The 19,428-nt window shown below is 41.8% G+C and overlaps 5 protein-coding genes across 6 annotated transcripts in view; 4 read left to right on the forward strand and 1 right to left on the reverse strand.

Moving 5' to 3' along the window:
• The first annotated feature begins 2,358 nt into the window (after positions 1-2,358).
• On the forward strand, positions 2,359-6,646 carry LOC139923634 (uncharacterized). Its single transcript, XM_071914436.2, has one exon. It carries the CDS (start codon positions 2,516-2,518, stop codon positions 5,588-5,590), a length of 3,075 nt encoding a protein of 1,024 aa, XP_071770537.2. The 5' UTR covers positions 2,359-2,515; the 3' UTR covers positions 5,591-6,646.
• Positions 6,647-8,199: 1,553 nt separating this feature from the next.
• gpank1 (G patch domain and ankyrin repeats 1) lies at positions 8,200-11,059 on the forward strand. The gene is made up of 4 exons (XM_071914435.2): positions 8,200-9,724; positions 9,855-9,996; positions 10,081-10,156; positions 10,290-11,059. The coding sequence occupies exons 1-4, from the start codon at positions 9,254-9,256 to the stop codon at positions 10,729-10,731; spliced, it is 1,131 nt and encodes a 376-aa protein (XP_071770536.1). The 5' UTR covers positions 8,200-9,253; the 3' UTR covers positions 10,732-11,059.
• A 94-nt stretch (positions 11,060-11,153) lies between these two features.
• On the reverse strand, positions 11,154-17,829 carry LOC139923631 (cytochrome P450 3A30-like). The gene is made up of 14 exons (XM_071914433.2): positions 17,702-17,829; positions 17,399-17,492; positions 17,215-17,267; positions 16,845-16,944; positions 16,433-16,546; positions 16,223-16,311; positions 15,229-15,371; positions 14,948-15,075; positions 14,760-14,835; positions 14,494-14,654; positions 14,335-14,402; positions 13,752-13,910; positions 12,212-12,374; positions 11,154-12,044 (listed from the first exon to the last, which is right to left on the reverse strand). The coding sequence occupies exons 1-14, from the start codon at positions 17,770-17,772 to the stop codon at positions 11,961-11,963; spliced, it is 1,503 nt and encodes a 500-aa protein (XP_071770534.1). The 5' UTR covers positions 17,773-17,829; the 3' UTR covers positions 11,154-11,960.
• A 259-nt stretch (positions 17,830-18,088) lies between these two features.
• Positions 18,089-19,428, forward strand: part of LOC139925757 (cytochrome P450 3A40-like) — an 11,260-nt gene continuing 9,920 nt past the window's right edge. The window contains exon 1 of the mRNA XM_078290869.1: positions 18,089-18,192. The gene's annotated coding sequence lies outside the window, so the exon portion shown is untranslated. The remainder of the gene's footprint in view (positions 18,193-19,428) is intronic.
• LOC139922150 (cytochrome P450 3A40-like) overlaps positions 18,120-19,428 on the forward strand; it is a 4,778-nt gene continuing 3,469 nt past the window's right edge. Inside the window, exons 1-5 of one of the 2 annotated variants that reach the window (XM_078290866.1) lie at positions 18,120-18,301; positions 18,480-18,573; positions 18,715-18,767; positions 19,001-19,100; positions 19,225-19,338. In XM_078290866.1, coding sequence (XP_078146992.1) covers positions 18,231-18,301; positions 18,480-18,573; positions 18,715-18,767; positions 19,001-19,100; positions 19,225-19,338 — 432 coding nt within the window. In that variant the 5' untranslated portion in view covers positions 18,120-18,230. Of the gene's footprint in view, positions 18,302-18,479; positions 18,574-18,714; positions 18,768-19,000; positions 19,101-19,224; positions 19,339-19,428 lie in introns of those variants that run through there. The other variant, XM_078290868.1, reaches the window with a different exon arrangement.

Here is a 19,428-nt window from a genome sequence, read left to right on the forward strand (position 1 = left end):
TGATTAAATTGTCGAGAAACATCTTTTAAATATCCCATAGGGGATTGTAGCGTCTGTGGTGCTCACTAGTGAATTTACTTGATCTTTAGTAGTAGTTTATGGTATTCATCTCATTTTGGTATCATTGTAATAGTTGACCGATTTAGATATTTTGTATAGAATCCTTCCAAAATGTTGGCTATGGTATTTCTGTAGTTGTTTTTTCGTAAGAGAATCAACAGTGCTGCTGGACAGGCATGCATGCCTCTACAGGGTTAAACCGTAATCACCCACTAACTCACAAATTCTGACACTTGTTCAGTTTTGTAGAATCAAAGTAGTGATACGGAGCCCGGGAGTAGCCATCGGGAGAAAAATAATTTGTGTCGTGGCCACGATTTACTGTAACGTGCGCACGATATGCAATTCGAGCTCTCGTTTTCTTTTTTCGTGCGCACGAGATACAATTCGTTTCCTCGATCTGGTTAAAATGAGCCCTTGTTTTGGTTGCACAAATTGCCAAAACGTGCCCTCGAAATAGTGATATCGTGCTCTCGATATACAATACATGCGCTCTTCACGAGTTTATAAAGAGTCAGTGCACAACTTCGTGATTATGTTTAAATGTGGCGCTGTCCTGGGTGTGTTGCAGCCACCTGATTGTGTTTACATGGCCTGAAGGTTAAGTGCCTAAATATGTTGCAATATTTGGGGGATATGCCTATTCAGTGTAAACAGACAATGGATATTAACATACCAAATCCTTACTAGGCCTATCTGCAATACCTAAAAGGTACCTTTTAAGTTGCATTTTTTCCTAAACTGCACAGTTTAACGAAATCGAGGGAACGAATTGTATCTTGTGCGCACGAATGGACTAAAACGTGCGCACGTTACAGTAAATCCTGAACTCATATAACTTGTTTTCTCTCCCAGTGGCCACTCCCGGGCTCCGTAATGTGAATATCGTGGAAAAAAAGTTTTTATGCTTGCTGGAAGTGCAACTGTTTTTATTGATAAAGAAATCATGTAATTAATGGTTGTTATCAAATATATAATGATATAGCCTATAGGCCTACAGACGCTTGCATCAATCCATCTGATGGAATCCCACCAAATTTGCATGTTAGGCTAATTTTTGACATTTTGTGACATTTCAAAAGTTTTCTTAAAATATGTTGTACATATGTATGGAAACTGCTTGTCTTAAAGGAGAATGACACCCATTTTCAGTAGTAAAATATTTTTCTATCCTTAAGAGAGTACTGTGAAAAAAAGTTTGACTCAGTTCCAGAGCCAGAATTGGCCAGACCCAGTTGGCTCAGGTCACATGAGCAGCTCATGAACCTCAGATGCTTATGCAGATACAGTGTAGCAGTGAAATACTGCTACACTGAAAACAGAAAACAGAAAATAGTGGTGGATCTTTGTGAGATTTGTGTGTGTGCCTTTTTCTTAAAGACAACATAGACAATGTGACATCACGTCAAGATATTTCCAATGCAGCTACAACAGAGTTTGATAGGAGATGATGTTTAAGATCCGCTATCTTAAACATCATTGGTAAATGTCTGATTTTGGTGTCAGTCCCTCAGAATTGAAGAGAAATGGCTTCTTTCTAGACTCACCTTGTCCCACCGACATTCAACAATGATACAGGGAGAAACCCATCATAGAAAGGCAGGTTTAGGGAAAGTGGATTGCAACACTTCATCACAAAGTAACTCTTGGAATGCACTGAACATCACAGATAGATGATATACAACAGTGTAGGAGTATCCGAGAGTGGATTTTTCCTTTTTAATATACCGTGTCTTTGTACAATGTAGTTAATATGATAATGACTAAATTTAACAAAGATTTACCATCAAATAGCCTAAATCACTCTTTTGTAAAGACAGTACACTATGATGAAGTTGAGCATGCTCAAGGTGACTGATACTGGGGTCAAACAAAATTAGTCTTGTACCACTTGGATGCTACCTGGGGTGGCTGGGTCGTCACAGTAATTGCTTCCAGGGGTAAAGGCGATTTCATGAGAGAGAAGAGGGGACTGCAGGTGGTAAAGGGACTGTGGTCGACCTTTGGCTTTAATTATAATGATCACGTTGCCTTGGTTAGAGCTTTCTGGATAACACAGGGCTAAAACAAAGAGTTTGGCTACACAAGACTAAGCTAATGTTAACAAAATTGGGGTTAGATGACAACGCGGACATCATCTGTAGGCCTATAGCCTATATTTCAGTACAGCAGGAAGGCAGTTCATACACAGGAAATTTATTTTGGTTAGTCTGGTGATTGCAAACAGTTGACTGAGCCTGGAACTAAGCCATGTTTGTCTCTTCCACAGTTTTCCCATAGACTGTCCATGACTGACCTGAGAGTGGGACGAACCCTCAGGAGCCTAGGTGGTGCAGCTGGACAAATCCTGTTAATCAATATGATCCTAAGACAATGACAACTTCATTCAATGACTCTTACCTAAAATAAAATTAGCCCCTGTCTAATTGAGAGAAAACACACACAAACAATTACGATGGATGAAGTGACTATAGAACTGGATGAAGAGGTGACGAAACACGACTCCTCCACAGAGCCACTACCAGAACCACTATTGATAATATTATCCCCACCCCCAACTTTCTTACCTGTCCCCGGTCAACCGACTATGTCGTGGGATAGATGGCACAAGTCTTTTGAACACTATCTTGAAGCGCTTGGTGAAACCGAGTTGGTCGACTCTACTAAGTGTGTGCTCTTACAGAACTGTCTTGGCCAAGAAGGACAGCGCGTCTACACAACACTGATCCAGGGTGAAACCACGTATGCGGCGGCTATCTCTGCGCTCGCAATTCACTTCAGCTCTGGTCGCAACCCTCGGACCGGCCGTAAATTCCAGCAGAGAGCGCAGAGGCTTGGGGAGACTGTAGAGCAGTTTGTCTGTGCATTAGAGGAACTGGTAAAGCCTTGCAACTTTGGAGACTTAGAAGAGAAACTTATTCTCGATCAGCTGATTGAGAAAACAAACTGTACACAACTCAGAGAGAGACTATTGGTAGAAAAGGAAACGTTGACACTGGCCGAGGCTTTGGTTATTGGTAAACAGTTGGAATCTGCCTCACTTGGCATTCAGAATGTGAGTGTGGACAATGTAGACAGTGGAGACCATCCTGTTCGAAGAGTGGCCAAAAGGGGGAGGCCTGGACGCTGGGAGAGACGAAAAAAACTAAAACCTCATGTGACTATAACCCCATCAAGCTCATCTGGACGCAAAGATAATGATTATTATTACAGTAATGAGAAACAGTATTATAGTAGTAGTGATGAACATTATGGTGATAGTGGTGATGAGACTGATCCAGACTATGATGAAGCTGAAGATTATGATGGTGGTAGTGATGCAGAAAAGGTTGTAATTTCTAAGACTAAAACAAAGGGGCAGTTCTGTCCCATCTGTATTGACAGGAGCTTCAGAAATGCAAACAAGCTAGCCAGACACATGAGGACGCACACAAAGGAGAAACCGTTCAGCTGCCCAGTCTGTGCTATGACCTTTAGCCAGTCGTACCACATGACCAGACACTTAAGGAACCAGCATAGTGCAGGCCAGCATGTCTGCTCCAAATGTGGGGAAAGTTTAGGAAGCTGGGCAGAGCTGAAAACTCACAAGAAGACGCATGCCCCAGAAGTACTGTCATGCCCTAATTGTGATAAAAAGTTCTTGAAGAGCAGTGTGTTATTAAATCACATCAAGTCACATAGCAAGGACCACTGCAACCAGATAGAGACACGCAGATCCCCAAAGTGTGATGGACTTAAAAAGCAAGAGTCACACAACAAGGATAATTATTATAGTTATGAAAAACGTTGTTATGGTGGGGATGAAAATGAGACTGATAATTCCAATGATAATGAGTGTAATGGGGGTGAGCAGACTGATGCAGAGTTTGGTAATGATGATGCTAAAGATAAAGGGCCTGAAGTTGGTGGTGATAAGATGGAAGATGAGGACTGTGATGAAGCTAAATATTATGATGGAGGCGATGATAAAGAAAAGGTTATCTCTAAGACTAAAAGAAAGGGACATTTCTGTCCCATCTGTGTTGACAGGTGCTTCAGAGGGGCAAACAAGCTAGCCAGACACATGAGGACGCACACAAAGGAGAAACCATTCAGCTGCCCAGTCTGTGCTACGACCTTTAGCCAGTCGTACCACATGACCAGACACTTAAGAAACCAGCATGGCTTAGGAAAGCATATCTGCTCTAAATGTGGGGAAACTTTTGGTAGCTGGGTAGAGCTGAAAACTCACAAGAAGACCCATGGCCCAGAAGTACTGTCATGCCCCGTTTGTGAAAAAACATTCAAGGAGAAGAGTGCGTTAGTAAATCATATCAAATCACACAGCAAGGTCCAGTCCAACCCTCTGCACCTCATCTGCACTGAGTGTGGTAAAATATTTGGTAGAATGTATCATTTGAAAAGGCACTTAGCAACCCATGGCAAATCAACAAAAAGCTTATGTTACAAGTGCCCCGATTGTCAGAGGAGCTATTCCCTCCTGAAAGACCTCAACAAACATCTGGAGATTCACCGGAAAGACAAGAATGGGACTTGTCTGAAGTGTGACCAAACCTTCAGCTGTCCAGAAGAACTGGAGACACACATGGAGATTCATGAAAAATCTTATCTCTGCACCGTCTGTGGGAAAAAGTTTAAGGTTGAGTATGCATTGAAGAAACACGAACAAGGGCACAAAGAGGAACAGTTTTATTGTACATTGTGTGACAAGCACTTCTCCAAACTTTCTCACTACAAGAGACACATAATGGTCCATGTCAGGCGGGAGTCCAAATGTCCACACTGTGACAGTGTCTTTCTACAGTTAACAGCTTTAAAATACCACCTGCGGACTCATATTGAAGAAAGACCGTACCAGTGCCCTTGTTGTATTGAAACCTTTACAAGGAAGGAAGATCTAGAACAACACTGCCTGAAACATAGGAAATTCAAGAAAGAAAAACCCTACTCATGCACCCGGTGCGATTACGCTTTCTCTTCACTGCCGGAGTTGACCGAACACATGAGCTCACACAAGGGAGAGCAGCCACTGAACTGCCCCGACTGCGGCAAGACATTTCTGAACAAGAACAAGCTGGAGAAGCACTTGAGCATCCACACGGGGGAAAGACCTCACCTCTGCTCCGTCTGCGGCAACGGGTTCCCCTCCGCCGCCAGCCTGAAGTTACATGTGCACATCCACACCGGAGACAAACCGTTCAAGTGTTCCCAGTGCAGTAAGAGTTTCAGATCGTCCAGCGGGCTGCGGCTGCACAGCAGGCACCACATGGCAGTGCGGCCCAGCTACCCATGCCCCGACTGTGGGAGGACTTACGGTCGCATGACAGAGTTGAAGATGCACCAGCGTTACCACACAGGAGATAAACCGTACTCATGCACCTGCTGCAACAAACGTTTTGTCAGCAAGGACAAGCTGAACGTGCACATGAGGATACACACAGGGGAGAGGCCGTATTCCTGCTCCCACTGCGGACAGACGTTTACACAGACTGGGGACAGAAATAGACACATAAATAAATACCACTTGTGAAGAATTGTCTTAATAAAACAGGTTTTGTTTATTGCTTTTGTAATTGTCTGCCATACAGTTGGCAAAATCATTTCCCTTTGGATTATTCAAGCATTCATCACCAATGAAGCATTCACCGTTGCCATCCAAACAGTTCCTCTCTCCCATCGCTGTTCCTCGCCCTTCCCTCCCCACCAACTCCGTCCCCTGGCCTCCTCTTAGAGACCCCCACGTCACCTCTTCATGTGAAAGTCCTGGATGAGGATTTTGTCCGCTCAGCCCATTCCCTTTCACCCCATTTCCATCCGGTCCATGCACCAGAGCCCCGTTAACTCACCAGCTTGGTGAACCCCGCCCCACACACATGAACTCCTACCAGTCTACCCAGCCTGTACCCCTCTGCTCCTCTCATCCTTCCCATACTGCACTTTCTCGCTGACCCACTCTACAAGTCTCAACCACAAACTTGTGACAAACTCGTCATCCGCCATCTGGCCCTTCCAAGGTTCACTAAGTGTTCACTACCATCACACATGTGGAGACCAAATGACACCAGAACATGCCAGTCAAGAGTTGGTGCGGTAGGAAATACACCTACTTAACTGCTGTCCCCTAGTCATCATCAACCTAACACAGTTCTAATGAAGTTTGATTATTTGGTCTTCACTTTTATGTGTTGCTTTTATGTTCTTTTCATTTGTGTTTCTTTTTCTGCTTACAGGATCACCCTTTATGTGGATAGTCCAATGCTGATACTCTGCGTACTATTAAGTGACTATAACGTGTCACTAAAAAGTCCACTGAGTTTCAGGTGATACTCACAGTAGTGTGAAAAGAAGTGTATAGATATTCAGTGTCTGGGTTAGAGTTAGAAATGGTGTCAGGGTTAGGTTTATATAGTCAGTAAAGATGCAGAAAATAGGCAAATGACTTTTTGTCGCTGTATAGTTAGTATATTAAGTATATCAACATTGGACTATCCAAATAAGTGTTAGGCCTACTGCTTACGGTGCTCTTCACTTTGATTTTAACTTTTTGTTTTATTTACTCTGTAAACTAAGCGCTTTGTAACTGTGTTTGGAAAAGTGCCATACAAATAAAGATTAATATTATTATTCATTATTTTATTTTAGTCTGTACTTGTAAGAAGAAGAATTGTTTTGAACAATGTTGATAAAAGGTAAACATTTTTAGAAAGAAATGAATTATATCACATTTCTCCTCACAATTAGAAGCTATGATATACTCAATGCAAGCTGCTGCACAGGTTCTTTGTTCCCAGTTGATTTGACACAATACAAAGAGGAATCAGTCAAGTCAGATATAAATCCATCATAACGGGTGTAAATCATATACATGTAAAAGCCTCTGAAGCATTTTATCGTTAATTATACCCAAAACCATATCCTAAGTGCTTTGTCAGCACGTCCTCAAAGCCAGCCATTTTGCTTGGCCATTTTATGAAAAGGATCAGGTAACAAAGACAGGCAAATAAATTAGGGCCTTTATATTTTGCATTCTAGATTTATACAGAGGTTAATTGTGCAAAGAGCGACAAAGCATGCATTTAGGGTGGGTTGCATCAATGAGGATATAATCTGGATTTAAATTGCTTATTATAATGGTATTAATTGGGCGGCATCAAAAATTCATGCCTGATATTATGATCGAGGATTAACAATCACAGGGGGCAGTGGAAAGAAAATACATTTCTCTATGGGGGTTAAAAGCTCAGAGATACAGTGAGGCACTAGTTCAAAATGTTAAAGGTGATCAATAAACTTTTATTCAATAAAATAAATCCTAAATTGAATGGTAGTCAATGAAGTGAAGCTAATGGAGTAATATCCTCCTGCTTCAGGTCCAGTTGTTTATAAAAATCTAGGTTGGAAGAAAAACACCAAGTTCTAAGGCAACAATTGAGGGTGAACAGACAACATATGACTTTTATCCCTGATTGTAGAAGTGGGGGGTGGGTGGGGGAATAGATCAGATGAAGATCTTATGTTTGGATGAGGAATGCTTGTTTTGGAATGAGGTGAAGTTCTCTTTGTGAAGGTCAGATTGATGTAGTTTGATGTCATTTATATTAGCATGAATAATTACAATGTCAGGTTGACTTATGTCCATTATGTCCATAGTCAGATAGTCTTAAACTAAAGATCTGTGAAGGAATCATGAGTCCAGGTTGCACACAGTGGAGTTGTCCAGTTTATCTACGGAGACAGATGATGAAGGTGGTGAAGGGGATAGTGACAATGATGGTGAGCTCAGAGAATGAAAGTGGTGTTGTGTAGAGATGGACGGTGAATAGGGATTTAAAAAATTAAAAGTCTCTGCTTCTGCCCTCCAGTGTCCGTGAGCAGGACACTGACTCCCTGCCAGCTCCATGGGTGCTGTTCTCTAAATCACTGGCCTGTATATGTTTTACATTTATGGTGATGCTGTATTTTTAATTCCCTGAGAAATTAGAAATGAGATCTTGAGATGGATAATCTGTAATAGTCTAAACCTTGATAGCAATATAGAAACGAAAGAGCATTACATCTACCGGTACAGTAGGCGGCAGTACGCACTTTTCAGTCATGTAACGCTAGCTAGTGCTAGCTTTGTTTGTGACCAGAGGAAGAAAGAGATGTTGGACACAAGCTTAGAAAAATCAGGCAATAGACGCTGCTAGCTCGCCCGTCACTTGTGTAATTTTCTTAGTTCATATTTATGTCCTAATCTCGAGTTTGGAAGCGAATTGGGTAATGACTGAAGTTATCGAATTAGCCTCAACTTTAAGGAACTAGCTAGCCTCTCAAGTATCGAGGAGCTAATGCTAACCTAGGTTAGCTAACTAAACGATCGATAACGTTGTTAGCTGACAGATGCCTGTAATGCTGCAAAGCTAAGTTATTAGCTGGTGTGATGTTATTTTAAATAGTTACGTCGAGCCACGGTAACGTCATATTAGAGATAATAAAGGAAAGGGCTGTTAGAGAAGTATTTGAACGAAGTATAAGCCAGAAAGCCACTTAGCTAACGTTACACATAGCCTTACTACACTGAACAAGTGGCTTGCTAGCTACTCCACCAACCTTATAAGTCATAAGGTTATAATATAAGCATAACATTTTCTGGCTTATATAATATTTTCAGGGTGTAAATGCACATAGGAAACGATTCAATAGCTTTATCTACTCTAATATCACTTATCACATGTTAAAATGAGCTGAGATGTCAGTTTTGTTTCGGCTTTAAACATTGTGATTCAACATTGTGATTATCTTGTGGGCAGGACGTTTGACCTCTCTTGTTATGACATGATCAGGTGTCTCAAAAACATTTTGAACCCTAGACTCCAGCAACAAGCATAGTTCATCAGCATTTTTAATCTAATAGAAAACTGCCTCTCTGTGGTCCAGGAGCAGTAACCACTCAGAAAGTGCTTCTAGTCTGGGGTACAAGAGCAGGGCAGTTGGCTCAGAAATACCCCTGAATTTCAGCCTAAAGCAGTCCTGACAAAATGCTGTTAACAGCATTTCTGTTTTCATAATTTGTTAATCGGAGGTTGAGGTCTAGCAATCAGACCGATATTTCTTTACCATTTAGTGATTACATTTTTCACCTGCCAAACCTTGCTGGACCTGCAGAACTGAATGTTGTTGGTTATCAACCTGCTTCATATGCACACCCATTATGACGGCTCTAGGCTACTTCACTCCTGCCAGTGAGCAGGATATTTTCTGCAATAGTACAACACAAAAGTCCAGCCCTCAACCAAGCAGCATACTCAGTGGAGAAGAGGCTAGACAGTTCTACGAAAGTTTAACCAAAGACGGTGATGGACCAGGGGAATGGAGGAGCGCAGCGGGCGAGACACAAGACGGCAGAGTGTGTCAGAGTAGACAGAAGAGAAGAGAGGCCAATAGACGAGCGAGGAGGAGAATTAGTGGTCGAGGGATACAGCAGGGTCAGACGGATACTACAGTGGACAGAAGGGTTAGTAGTGAAGGTGAAGGCATCCAAAGCAGAATGGGAACAAGAGAGAGGAGTAACGTTGTAAGGTCCATGGAGCTCCAGGGGCTCAAGCTGCTGCGCTGTGCCCAGGAGGGGGACCTGTCTGGGCTGAGAGAGCTGATCTCAAGGGGGGTGGACATCAACTTCCAGGTAGAGGACTGCTTTGTGTGTTTGTGTGAGAGAGATGGGCACAGGGGTTAAACAATTCATTTTAAGTGACTTCCAGTGCCTTTGTTTTTTTCATTTATATTTACATGTCTATGCGTGTTCTCCCCTCCAGGATAGTTACTTCTGGACAGCTGTGATGTGTGCGAGCTGGGCGGGCCAGAGGGCTTCAGTGAGGCTGCTGCTGCAGCGAGGGGCAGCCTGGGTTGGGGTGGTTGACACACAGGGCAGGGATGCCAGGGAATTGGCATTGGCAGGTACACCCACGCATTTGGACAACTCTTCATAACATTTGTGTGTGTGTGTAGTTGGAATCCTCGATTTATTTATTTTTTCCCCAGCGGGCCACCAGGGGGTGTTGGAGGAGTTGGAAAGCTATGGAAGAAATGCACAGCAAGACACAGAACCTGACAGCAGGTAAGTACGCACACAGATGTAGGCTATACAACCTAAGTCAAATCTCAACCTCAAGTCAAATACAGACGACAATATTGTTCACTTTCACATACCCCGTCTCACCCATGTTGTCTCTTCTGCTTTTTCTCCTCAGTGCCCCCCAGCCCCAGTGGTGCGATGTGTGTGGTAACCGGTACAGCAGCAGTCTGTCGTCGCATCTCTCCTCCACCCTGCACCAGTTCAGCCTGCGGCGTCCTCCACCCACCCCCCACTACTGTCTCCCCCCCTCCAGCGCCAGCTACAAGATGATGGTTCGCTGCGGCTGGGACCCGGAGAAAGGGCTGGGGCCAGAGGGGGCCGGGCCTATGCAGCCTGTGCCAACTGTGCTGAAGAGAGACCAGAAAGGCCTGGGCTACGGACCGATGAAAAGAGCCAAAGTTACTCATTTCACTGCCAAGGATCATGAAGCGGTGAAACCATCCTCTAAAGAGAAAGAGGCGAGGGGAGGAAGGGGAAAGAGGAAGGAAGAAAGCAGGAGAAAGGAGGAAAAGGATAAGAACTGGGAAAGAGATTTTCGTGCCTCTTTTTATTTTTGACATCTGCTCCCAGAATGACTTTACCACACTTGTGTGTGTATCTGATTGAAAAATGGCCGATAGCTCTATTATGAGGATGAGTTGTAGCTGTGATCTAAGTATATTCTCTCCATGGTGGATATTTCTCACAGGGGTGGATTCTTTCCTGTGCAATAGACTGTTTTCTACTCCAATTTTTAGGTGTTTTTGAAGCAGCAGGGAGGTGTTTTTCTTTTGAGCACAATTTGAATACTTGAATCTACCTCAAAGCAGATAATCGCTGTCCTTTTATGAGTGAATGAGTCACGCCATTGTGTACAGGTTATATAATGACCAAATAAAGTGGCATTGATTAATTTGATCTTTATCTTGGTTGTGTTTGCTGTGTGTTATAAAGCAACTAAGACTGCTATAAAAGGTTACAAAAATAGATTTTACACACATTTCATCATCAGCCAAACAACCTTTATTGTGATCATTGCCCCCTGTGTGTGATCCACTCCCTCCATTTATAATCAGCATGGAAAGAAGCAGAGATTTATTTTTATGGCAAATAGCTTTGCGTACATACTTTGTATGCAGTAGTAATAAAAAACATAACAAAAAATATTCTGGAGACATAATGCAGCCTTCATTTGTTATTGCAATTAGTTGATTACTAGGAGTGAAAGAAACGGTGTGGCTGAAGTAGTTAGTGGCCAAAGGTATCTTGTCTTTATTGACTGCAATAATGGTATTAAAGGTTGACTTTTATAAGGCAGATTTTCTGAGTAGTGTTATGCAACCTGACAGCTCTACAGTGAAGAACTCTGAGAACCATGACAGCTTGACAAAGAGTAACCTCTCACCTAATGTTGCCCCAGCACAAACATGTGACTCACCAGTTTAGCCTGCCATATCAGCACAGTGGACACAAGTAATTAGTGCTTTTATCTCCTAGACCACTATCTGTTTATTCTGGCATCAGTCAAAAGACTTCCATGTCTCTAGCTTGTACTAAAATCCAGCAGGTAGAATTTTAACTGGCAGACAAAATCACGTCTCCAGAATGCTGACCTCGTTTCACTGGTTACTTGTTTTTTAAAACCACCAATTTACAATATTTTTTGTCAGCATTTACTGATTATTACACATAATATTACCATAACACAAGCATTTAAACAATTTGGATGCAGCACAGGCATGACGTGCATTGTGTCTTAGTATCTTCATCACTGGACATCTTGGCTGTGATTCTTGTCCACATTTGCTTAGGTGGTGGAACGTGTCACCAGCTTCAGTTTGATTGGCACCAGCGGACCTACCAGGCCTGTAGGGTTCATCCGCAAAGGGATCTGGGGAATGGACAAGTTTAGTAAAAAAAAAAAAAAAAAGTAGGTGTAGAATCTCTCTCTTTTACAAATATGTAACAGAAGTCCAGCAAATGTATCGCCCCTCTACTGTTTACATTGCATATTCTTTGTAATAATATAGACATGAATACATAATTTGAGTGTGTCACCTCTGTCTCCTCGCAGACGGAGAAGCTGTAGTTCTGTAGAACTTCCACCATGGCCAGTTTAATCATCACCATAGCAAATCGCATCCCCATGCAGTTCCTCGGCCCCACCCCAAACGGCAGGTAAGTGTATGGGTCGATGCTCTGCTTGTTCTCCTTACTAAATCTAGAAACACATACAGTACATACAGCAAGAAAAGAGGATGAACACCATATTGTTTTCTTTTTTTGTATAAATCAGAAAAATAGATAAAGCATACTTGAATAGTTGCTGATCCACCTGTGTTCCCCCAAAACTTTATAATAAAATGTATTCATTATCTCTCATTGTTATATGCTGCATATATTAATCGTATTTTCATAATGGTTTGACTATTTCATACAGTATACATTGTGATATTTTTATTAGATTAAGTTGGTGGCATATTTATATGTAACATGCCATCAACTTTTATTACTCTGTAAAGCACTTTGAAGTGCCCCAGTGTATGAAATGTGCTATGCAAATAAAGCTGCCGTGCCTTGCCTTGCCTATATATACCGTATAGCACTTATTTCAAAATCCATATTTAAGTAAGCAGTCCTGACTGCTAGATAAGCTAAGATAAAATACAATAAGATAAGACTTTATTGATCCCCTTGGTGAAATTCAGGCAACATCTGTATCCAAGTAAATGCAGTAACAATTGTAACTTTAATTCATACATAGAAGTAATAAATTTTTCCTGCTAATAATAATGTGTTTAAATTGACACCAGCATATATTTTCTATTTCTATTTTATAGCTTTGTTGGTTTTTAATTAAATGTCTTTTTTAAAATATTTTTACGACATGTTTCACTTGTATTCTGTTTGCCATTTTCCCTGCTGAATCCTATTACTTTTTCTGCTGCAACGACCCAATTCTCCTATGGGGATCATTCAATTCTTATTTTATATAGCACTTTTTAAAAACAGTTTACAAAGTGGTTTCACAATCAAGGTAAACAACATACTCATAAAATACGTTTAAAAAATGTTGAAGCGCCAGAAGGGCCCTGCCCAAAGATTTGAGGCTGTGCGCTGGCTCATAGAGGGTTAAAAGCTGTTTGCGACTGTAATATCTCAAAATCAATTCTAAACCAAACAGGTAACCAGTAAGGAGATGCGAGAATTGGAGTGATGCGATTTCATCAGTTAAAATCCCACTTCCTGTATTTAGTACAAGCTGGTGACATGAAAGAGACTTTTGATTGATGCCACAATAAAGACAGTTACAATAGTCTAAATGTCAGGAGATAAAAGCATGAATGACATTCTCCAGATTAGAAAATGATAAAATGGTCTGATTTTAGAAATGATTCCACCACTCTCTTGTTCAATGAAATAAAAAAATACTCCCAAATTCCTGGAAGCTGTCTTTACTCTGACAGGCAGGCTTACTTCATCATCGTTTACTGGGGGACCCAATAATGGGACTTCTTAAAAATGGTTATAGAGTATTATTACAATGTTATCATTATGTAAGTGCTCACAACACATACATACACACACTGGCAGCTACCTGTCAGGCTTGAATTCCTCTGGGTCTGGCCACAGGTCAGGGTCCCGGTGCATAGCATAGACTGGAATCATAACAACTGTATCCTTAGGGATAGTGATACCATTGATCTCAACAGTTGATTTAGCAACACGGTCCAGACGTGCAACTGGAGGGTAGAGCCTAACGGCAAAACAAGGATGTTTTCAGTAAATCTTTATTTGACCTTACAAGTTATATTTTAGACTCGGAAAGTAATGAGGCATATTCCATTATCTTCATCAAGGAGAAATCCACCCTGGGAGACTCTTACACTGTTATATATCATCAATCTGTGATGTTTAAGGAGTTCCAGTTATTTTGTGATGAAGTGTTGTAATTTACTTTTTTGGTGTCTCCACTTTCCCTCAATCTGCCTTGTCTACTTCTGCTTCAGTTAGTCATTTCATATGTTTCCCAGAATGCCTTTCAACAACCCCCAGATAACGTGCCTGAACTTGTTCCATTCTGCACATGTCTACTGTCAGTGGGTTTTAGGATGGATTTTTCCTTTAAGTGTAATTGTTTGGCTAGTCAGTACAATTAAAAGACATAAAATGACCATGACCTCAGAGACTCATTGACCACGCAGTCTAGGTACTCCATCTGCATCAGAGCTTCATATTGGACTGGAGCCTACAGAGTTATCAATCACCATTCAGTTATATGAAAAAAAACAATGTTGATCTATCAGAAACTTGCATATCCCAGTGTGATTCTGTTCTACCTTATTAGGGAAAGTAGAGTCTATCTCCTCCTGCAGGCGGCTCATGACTTCAGGATTTCTTGCCAGGTTGTAGGCCAAGAAAGTGAGTGTGCTTCCGCTTGTCTCGTAACCAGCAAAGACAAAGATCGTCGCTTGGGACAAGATCTCATGATCACTTAGACCTGTCGACATGGGCAGAGGGAGACGAGAGGAGGTTTCAGGGAAGGAAACATTTTTTGTGTGTGTGCGTGTGTGTGTGTGTGTGATGTCTCAAAACAAGTAATTACCCTTATTCTGCTCTTCTCCATTGGAGTCACTGACTGTCTGGGAGTTGATCATCAACTGAAGGAAATCCACCCGAGTCTGAAACATGCAAAGCCATTAGTATGCATGTGTAATGCATGCATGTGTTCATGCTGTATGTGTGTATATGTGTGTGTGTGTGTGTGTGTGTGTGTGTGTGTTTTGTCCAAACCTGGTGTGAGCCCCTACCACGTTCTGCTCTGATCTTCTCTAGGACCTTCTGAAAGAAGGCAGTAGCAGACTTAGGGAAAAAGGAGAATCCCAACATCTCAAAGAGAGGAGCAAGGAACGGAAACATCCCTGATGGAAGAGAGGACGGGGTAAACACTTAACACTCACTCAAATCATTATCCAAATCAATGTACTCTATTTTATCCCTCTGTATAATTATCAAAATTACTTGATTATATCAGTACAAGGAAAGACAGGTAGACAAGACAAGCATTGGTGTACCTTGGAGGAAGAAGAGAGTTAAGGGAATTTTGAACAAGTTTTTGGCGTGGGTGATGAAGGGATCTGAAGGGTTGCTGATTGAGTCAATATCCACACTGAATGCATAGCTCGCCATCACATCTAAACTGTAGGAACCAAAGGATCTGGGACACACACAGTGTATCAGTCAAGATGTTTGCAGCCAGCATTCTTAACGTAAGAACAACAACACAGCACCCATAGCAGAGGCCTTGCCAAACTCTTGGTTCTATCTATGTCCCTGGTTTTCAGTTTTCACAATGAAAACCAGAACTATTAGAAGATAGAAGACAGATGGGTATTGAGGTCTGAATTACTGCAGATAGATAGACATTATTATGTAATATGTCATAGTATACTTCTGTTTTCGGTATTGTTGTATTTGCCAAATACATATGATATAGATTATAGGATAATACTGTATGTGAATCTTAAATATAGGGTTTAAAGAACATATTTGCCCTTGTAGAGCTATTTGAAGAGCTCTGTGCTATGTTAGTATAGGCTGGTTAGACTAGTTAATAAAAACAAACAACTGACCACATCAATACAACTACATTATCAGCTTCAAAGGGCATTGTTTCTGTTATCGGGATATCGTCTGCTCTCTTCTCTACATCCAATCCCAGGAGCTACATGCCTGATATTATAGGGTGAAAGGTCTGCAACCAATCAAAAAACCTGTCAATGTGGTCACAGAGCCACCAAGATACCATACAAGATATGCATAAATGAGTAATAAGACAATGGACAGTTTATACAGGACAGTTTATAAGACTTCCAGTTTTCTCTTCTGTCAATTGAGCCTTTAAATTAAGACTTGTGGCAGTGGGTTTTTGGTTGTGGATGTTTAGAAATCACTGTTTAAAAGACTATTATTTGTGTTTTATAATTTATCATGTTTTATCATTTATCAAAAGGAATAGGTTTAATTCATGTAACATTTGGTAAGCATTCATTGTCGGGGATTACTCACTCTTTCACACTGATAACTTCATCATTGCGCACCTTGAGCCTCAGGCTGTCTCTCAGCTTGCGGGAGTGATGTCTCATAATGTCAAACATCTGAGACAGAAGAAAAGAGTGCAGAGTGAACAGAAGTACAGGAAACATGGAGAGGAATCTCTTAAATGTACCAAAGTATGACGTGTGAAGAGTGAATAGGGAGGAAATGGAGGACTCCTACCTCTTTTATACGGCCAGAGGTGAAGGAGGGAGAGAGGACATTACGAATTCGTCTCCACTGATCGTCCTCTGTAATAGACACTGCATCATAGAGATCCCCGTTTAGACGCAGGTTCTAAAGGAGAAGGCTGGTCAGCACAGGTGTGTTTGTGTGTTTACATTTGTATTTGTGTAAAGTCAAAGTCATTTGAAATACCAAGGGTTTCCCACCACCAAAATTCATACATAATGGGTGTTAGGGTAGGGGGGTGGGGGGTTACTTTACAGCAGAAGACACATGGCTATTTTCCTTTTTTTTTTTCCTCTGTCAATTTGTGAACAAAGGCTGTTGTATCATTTTTTGTTTTTTTGTTCTACTCTCTTCTATCTCATTCCTTTTCATTCTACTCAGTCCTGGTCTTATGTGTTCTTACCTGTCGGTTGGTAAAGTGGGAGAAGCACTCCTTCACCATGATGGCTTTCAGCATGACAGGGTCCATGACAGCCAACATGGGCTTCCTGAACTCATACATGCTAGACATACACACGCATGAAAGGTTATTACGATTACATTTTGGGCCTTTGAGCTGAAATCCGTGTCCTCAGTGAATTACAATGAGCGCAGCAGGAGAACAAGCTTACATTCACACATTGCCAACTTTCCAAGTAACCAAGCAACAGGTGAGGAGTGCAAGGGTCAAAGCCTCACACACACACACACACACACACACACACAAAAACATAGTGGCCTCTTGCGTGGCATGCTACACACATAAATACACTTAAAAGGCTTTGTGGACTCACCCCCATACTTTCCCATACTGTTTAGAATGCTTTTGGTCATCTATGTAGTAAACCTGCCAACACAGAGGACATTTTTATCACTAATGCTAACATTACTGTCATCGTTGTAACCAGGGAAGGAAAGTTGGTACTTTAAGAGCTGGAAATAGGAATCCAAAAATGAAAGTGTAAGGATTCTACACACCTGGTCGAGACTGCCAACTGTGCCCCAGTACATCCGCGGCTTGGGACCAGGGATCCCCAACTTCTCAAATATTCCATAAGTCCAGTAGCCATACCTAAACATACAGGATGGAAAAGGTTGAATAATTTCTTCAAAGTCACATGTATCTTTCAGACAGGTCATCTACCACCCACCTCCTTCTCTTGTTCTCTCAATTTAAGTCTATAGTCCAAGAGAAATAGATCAGAAATCTGAACAATTCATTATACATTTCACCTGGACTACAAATAAAATCCATGGTTAAAATCTGTAGCTGATCCTTACATAATAAATAGGCTGATGAATATGACCAGCAGAGTCCATGTTTCAAAAGAGATGAAAGAAAGAATGCCCATGGTGCTTGCCTGCTTGTCTCAGTACAAGCAACCTGATCTCAGTTTTGTAGTCAACACTCTGAACTCTGCCTCTACTTTAACAGGAGGTGTGTTCTCTTGGGCTGAGTTCCATTTCAAAACATCATTCCCTTCTGTGGGCTGCGTCGTAAATCCGAGGCAAGCAGCACTGAGCAACAAGCTCTATTGCTGCCACACACTCATCTGTGTGTGTGTGTGTGTGTGTGTGTACAAACTCTTGCAATATTACAGTTGATGGAGATAGCCATAAACTACATCTGCTCAGTCACACTCTGTCAATCATTCATCTGACCCCGCCTACCGTCATTGGCTCAACTCTCACACACTTACCTGTGACTCACTCGAAGAGATTGTGCAGCAGAGCTTAAAAGATTCTCATTGTATATTGTGGCTTTTTAAAACGTGTGGCACCACAGAGTGCAGAGAGAAAACCTACAGAGATGGGCTTCTTCCCCTATTTCTCTACTGAGACATGGACCCTCCTGGTTGCCGTCATCACACTGATCTTTGTGTAAGAGTCATTTTATAACACATCTCCAGTAATTTGTATTGTGTGTTTATGTATATATGTGTGTGTGTGTGTGTGTGTGTGTGTGTGTGTGTGTTCATACCATAAAGTTATGTGAATGGAAATGAAAATATTTTCTTCTTCTCTTCTCTTCTCTTCCGTCTCTGTTTGTTACACACAGGTATGCATATTGGCCGTATGGAATATTTCAGAAGCTAGGCATCCCTGGTCCCAAACCAGTCCCTTTTTTCGGCACCATGCTGGCTTATAGGAAGGTTTGAAACAGAATCCATTGTGTGCCTCTGTCTTTGTGTGTGTGTGTGTGTGTATTATTAACCATTGTAACTGATTTTTGATTTTGTGATACTAGCCATTCTGCTCTTTTTCCTGATAATCTGTATTATTCCTATGCCTAGGGATTCATGAACTTTGACGCAGAGTGCTTCCAGAAATATGGGAAAACATGGGGGTAAGTCCGATCAAGTTTCATCTGCCCTACCTTGTTTTTTTCCCTGAGCATCTGTGTGTCATCGTCCGGTGTGTATATGCATATCTGATTGTTGTCTTACCGTAACAACTGCCTGTCTGTCTACCTGTCTGGACATGCACATGTCTGTTTATACTGTTTGTGTACCTGTCTTGTGTAAATGGACTTGTGTCTGATTGAATGATCACTTGGTGTGCTATTCTTGGCATATTTAGTATCTTTGACGGTCGTCAGCCAGTGCTGTGTATCACAGACCCTGCCATGATAAAGACAGTCCTTATTAAGGAGTGCTACTCTTTGTTCACCAATCGCAGAGTAAGCTCCCTCACCATACGACTACAACATTCAGTCATTGCTGCTTTGTAGTTGAACTACGGCTCTTGTCAGCAGCGGATGGAATACTGACGCTCCGAATATTTCCTAATACATTCTGTTCTAGAACTTCCGTTTGAACGGGCCGCTGTACGATGCCGTGTCCATCGCTGAGGACGACCAGTGGAGGAGGATCCGCAGCGTCCTCTCTCCCTCCTTCACCTCTGGAAGACTGAAGGAGGTGCGGCCCTCTCTTTGCCTTCCCTACCTCCTACTCCCTTTGTTTTTCTCTTCTTTGCTCCATGCTGAATAGAACTCATTGAACAGGCTC

The sequence above is a fragment of the Centroberyx gerrardi genome, chromosome 3, assembly GCF_048128805.1.
Source record: "Centroberyx gerrardi isolate f3 chromosome 3, fCenGer3.hap1.cur.20231027, whole genome shotgun sequence".
NCBI classification, from domain to species: domain Eukaryota; kingdom Metazoa; phylum Chordata; class Actinopteri; order Beryciformes; family Berycidae; genus Centroberyx; species Centroberyx gerrardi.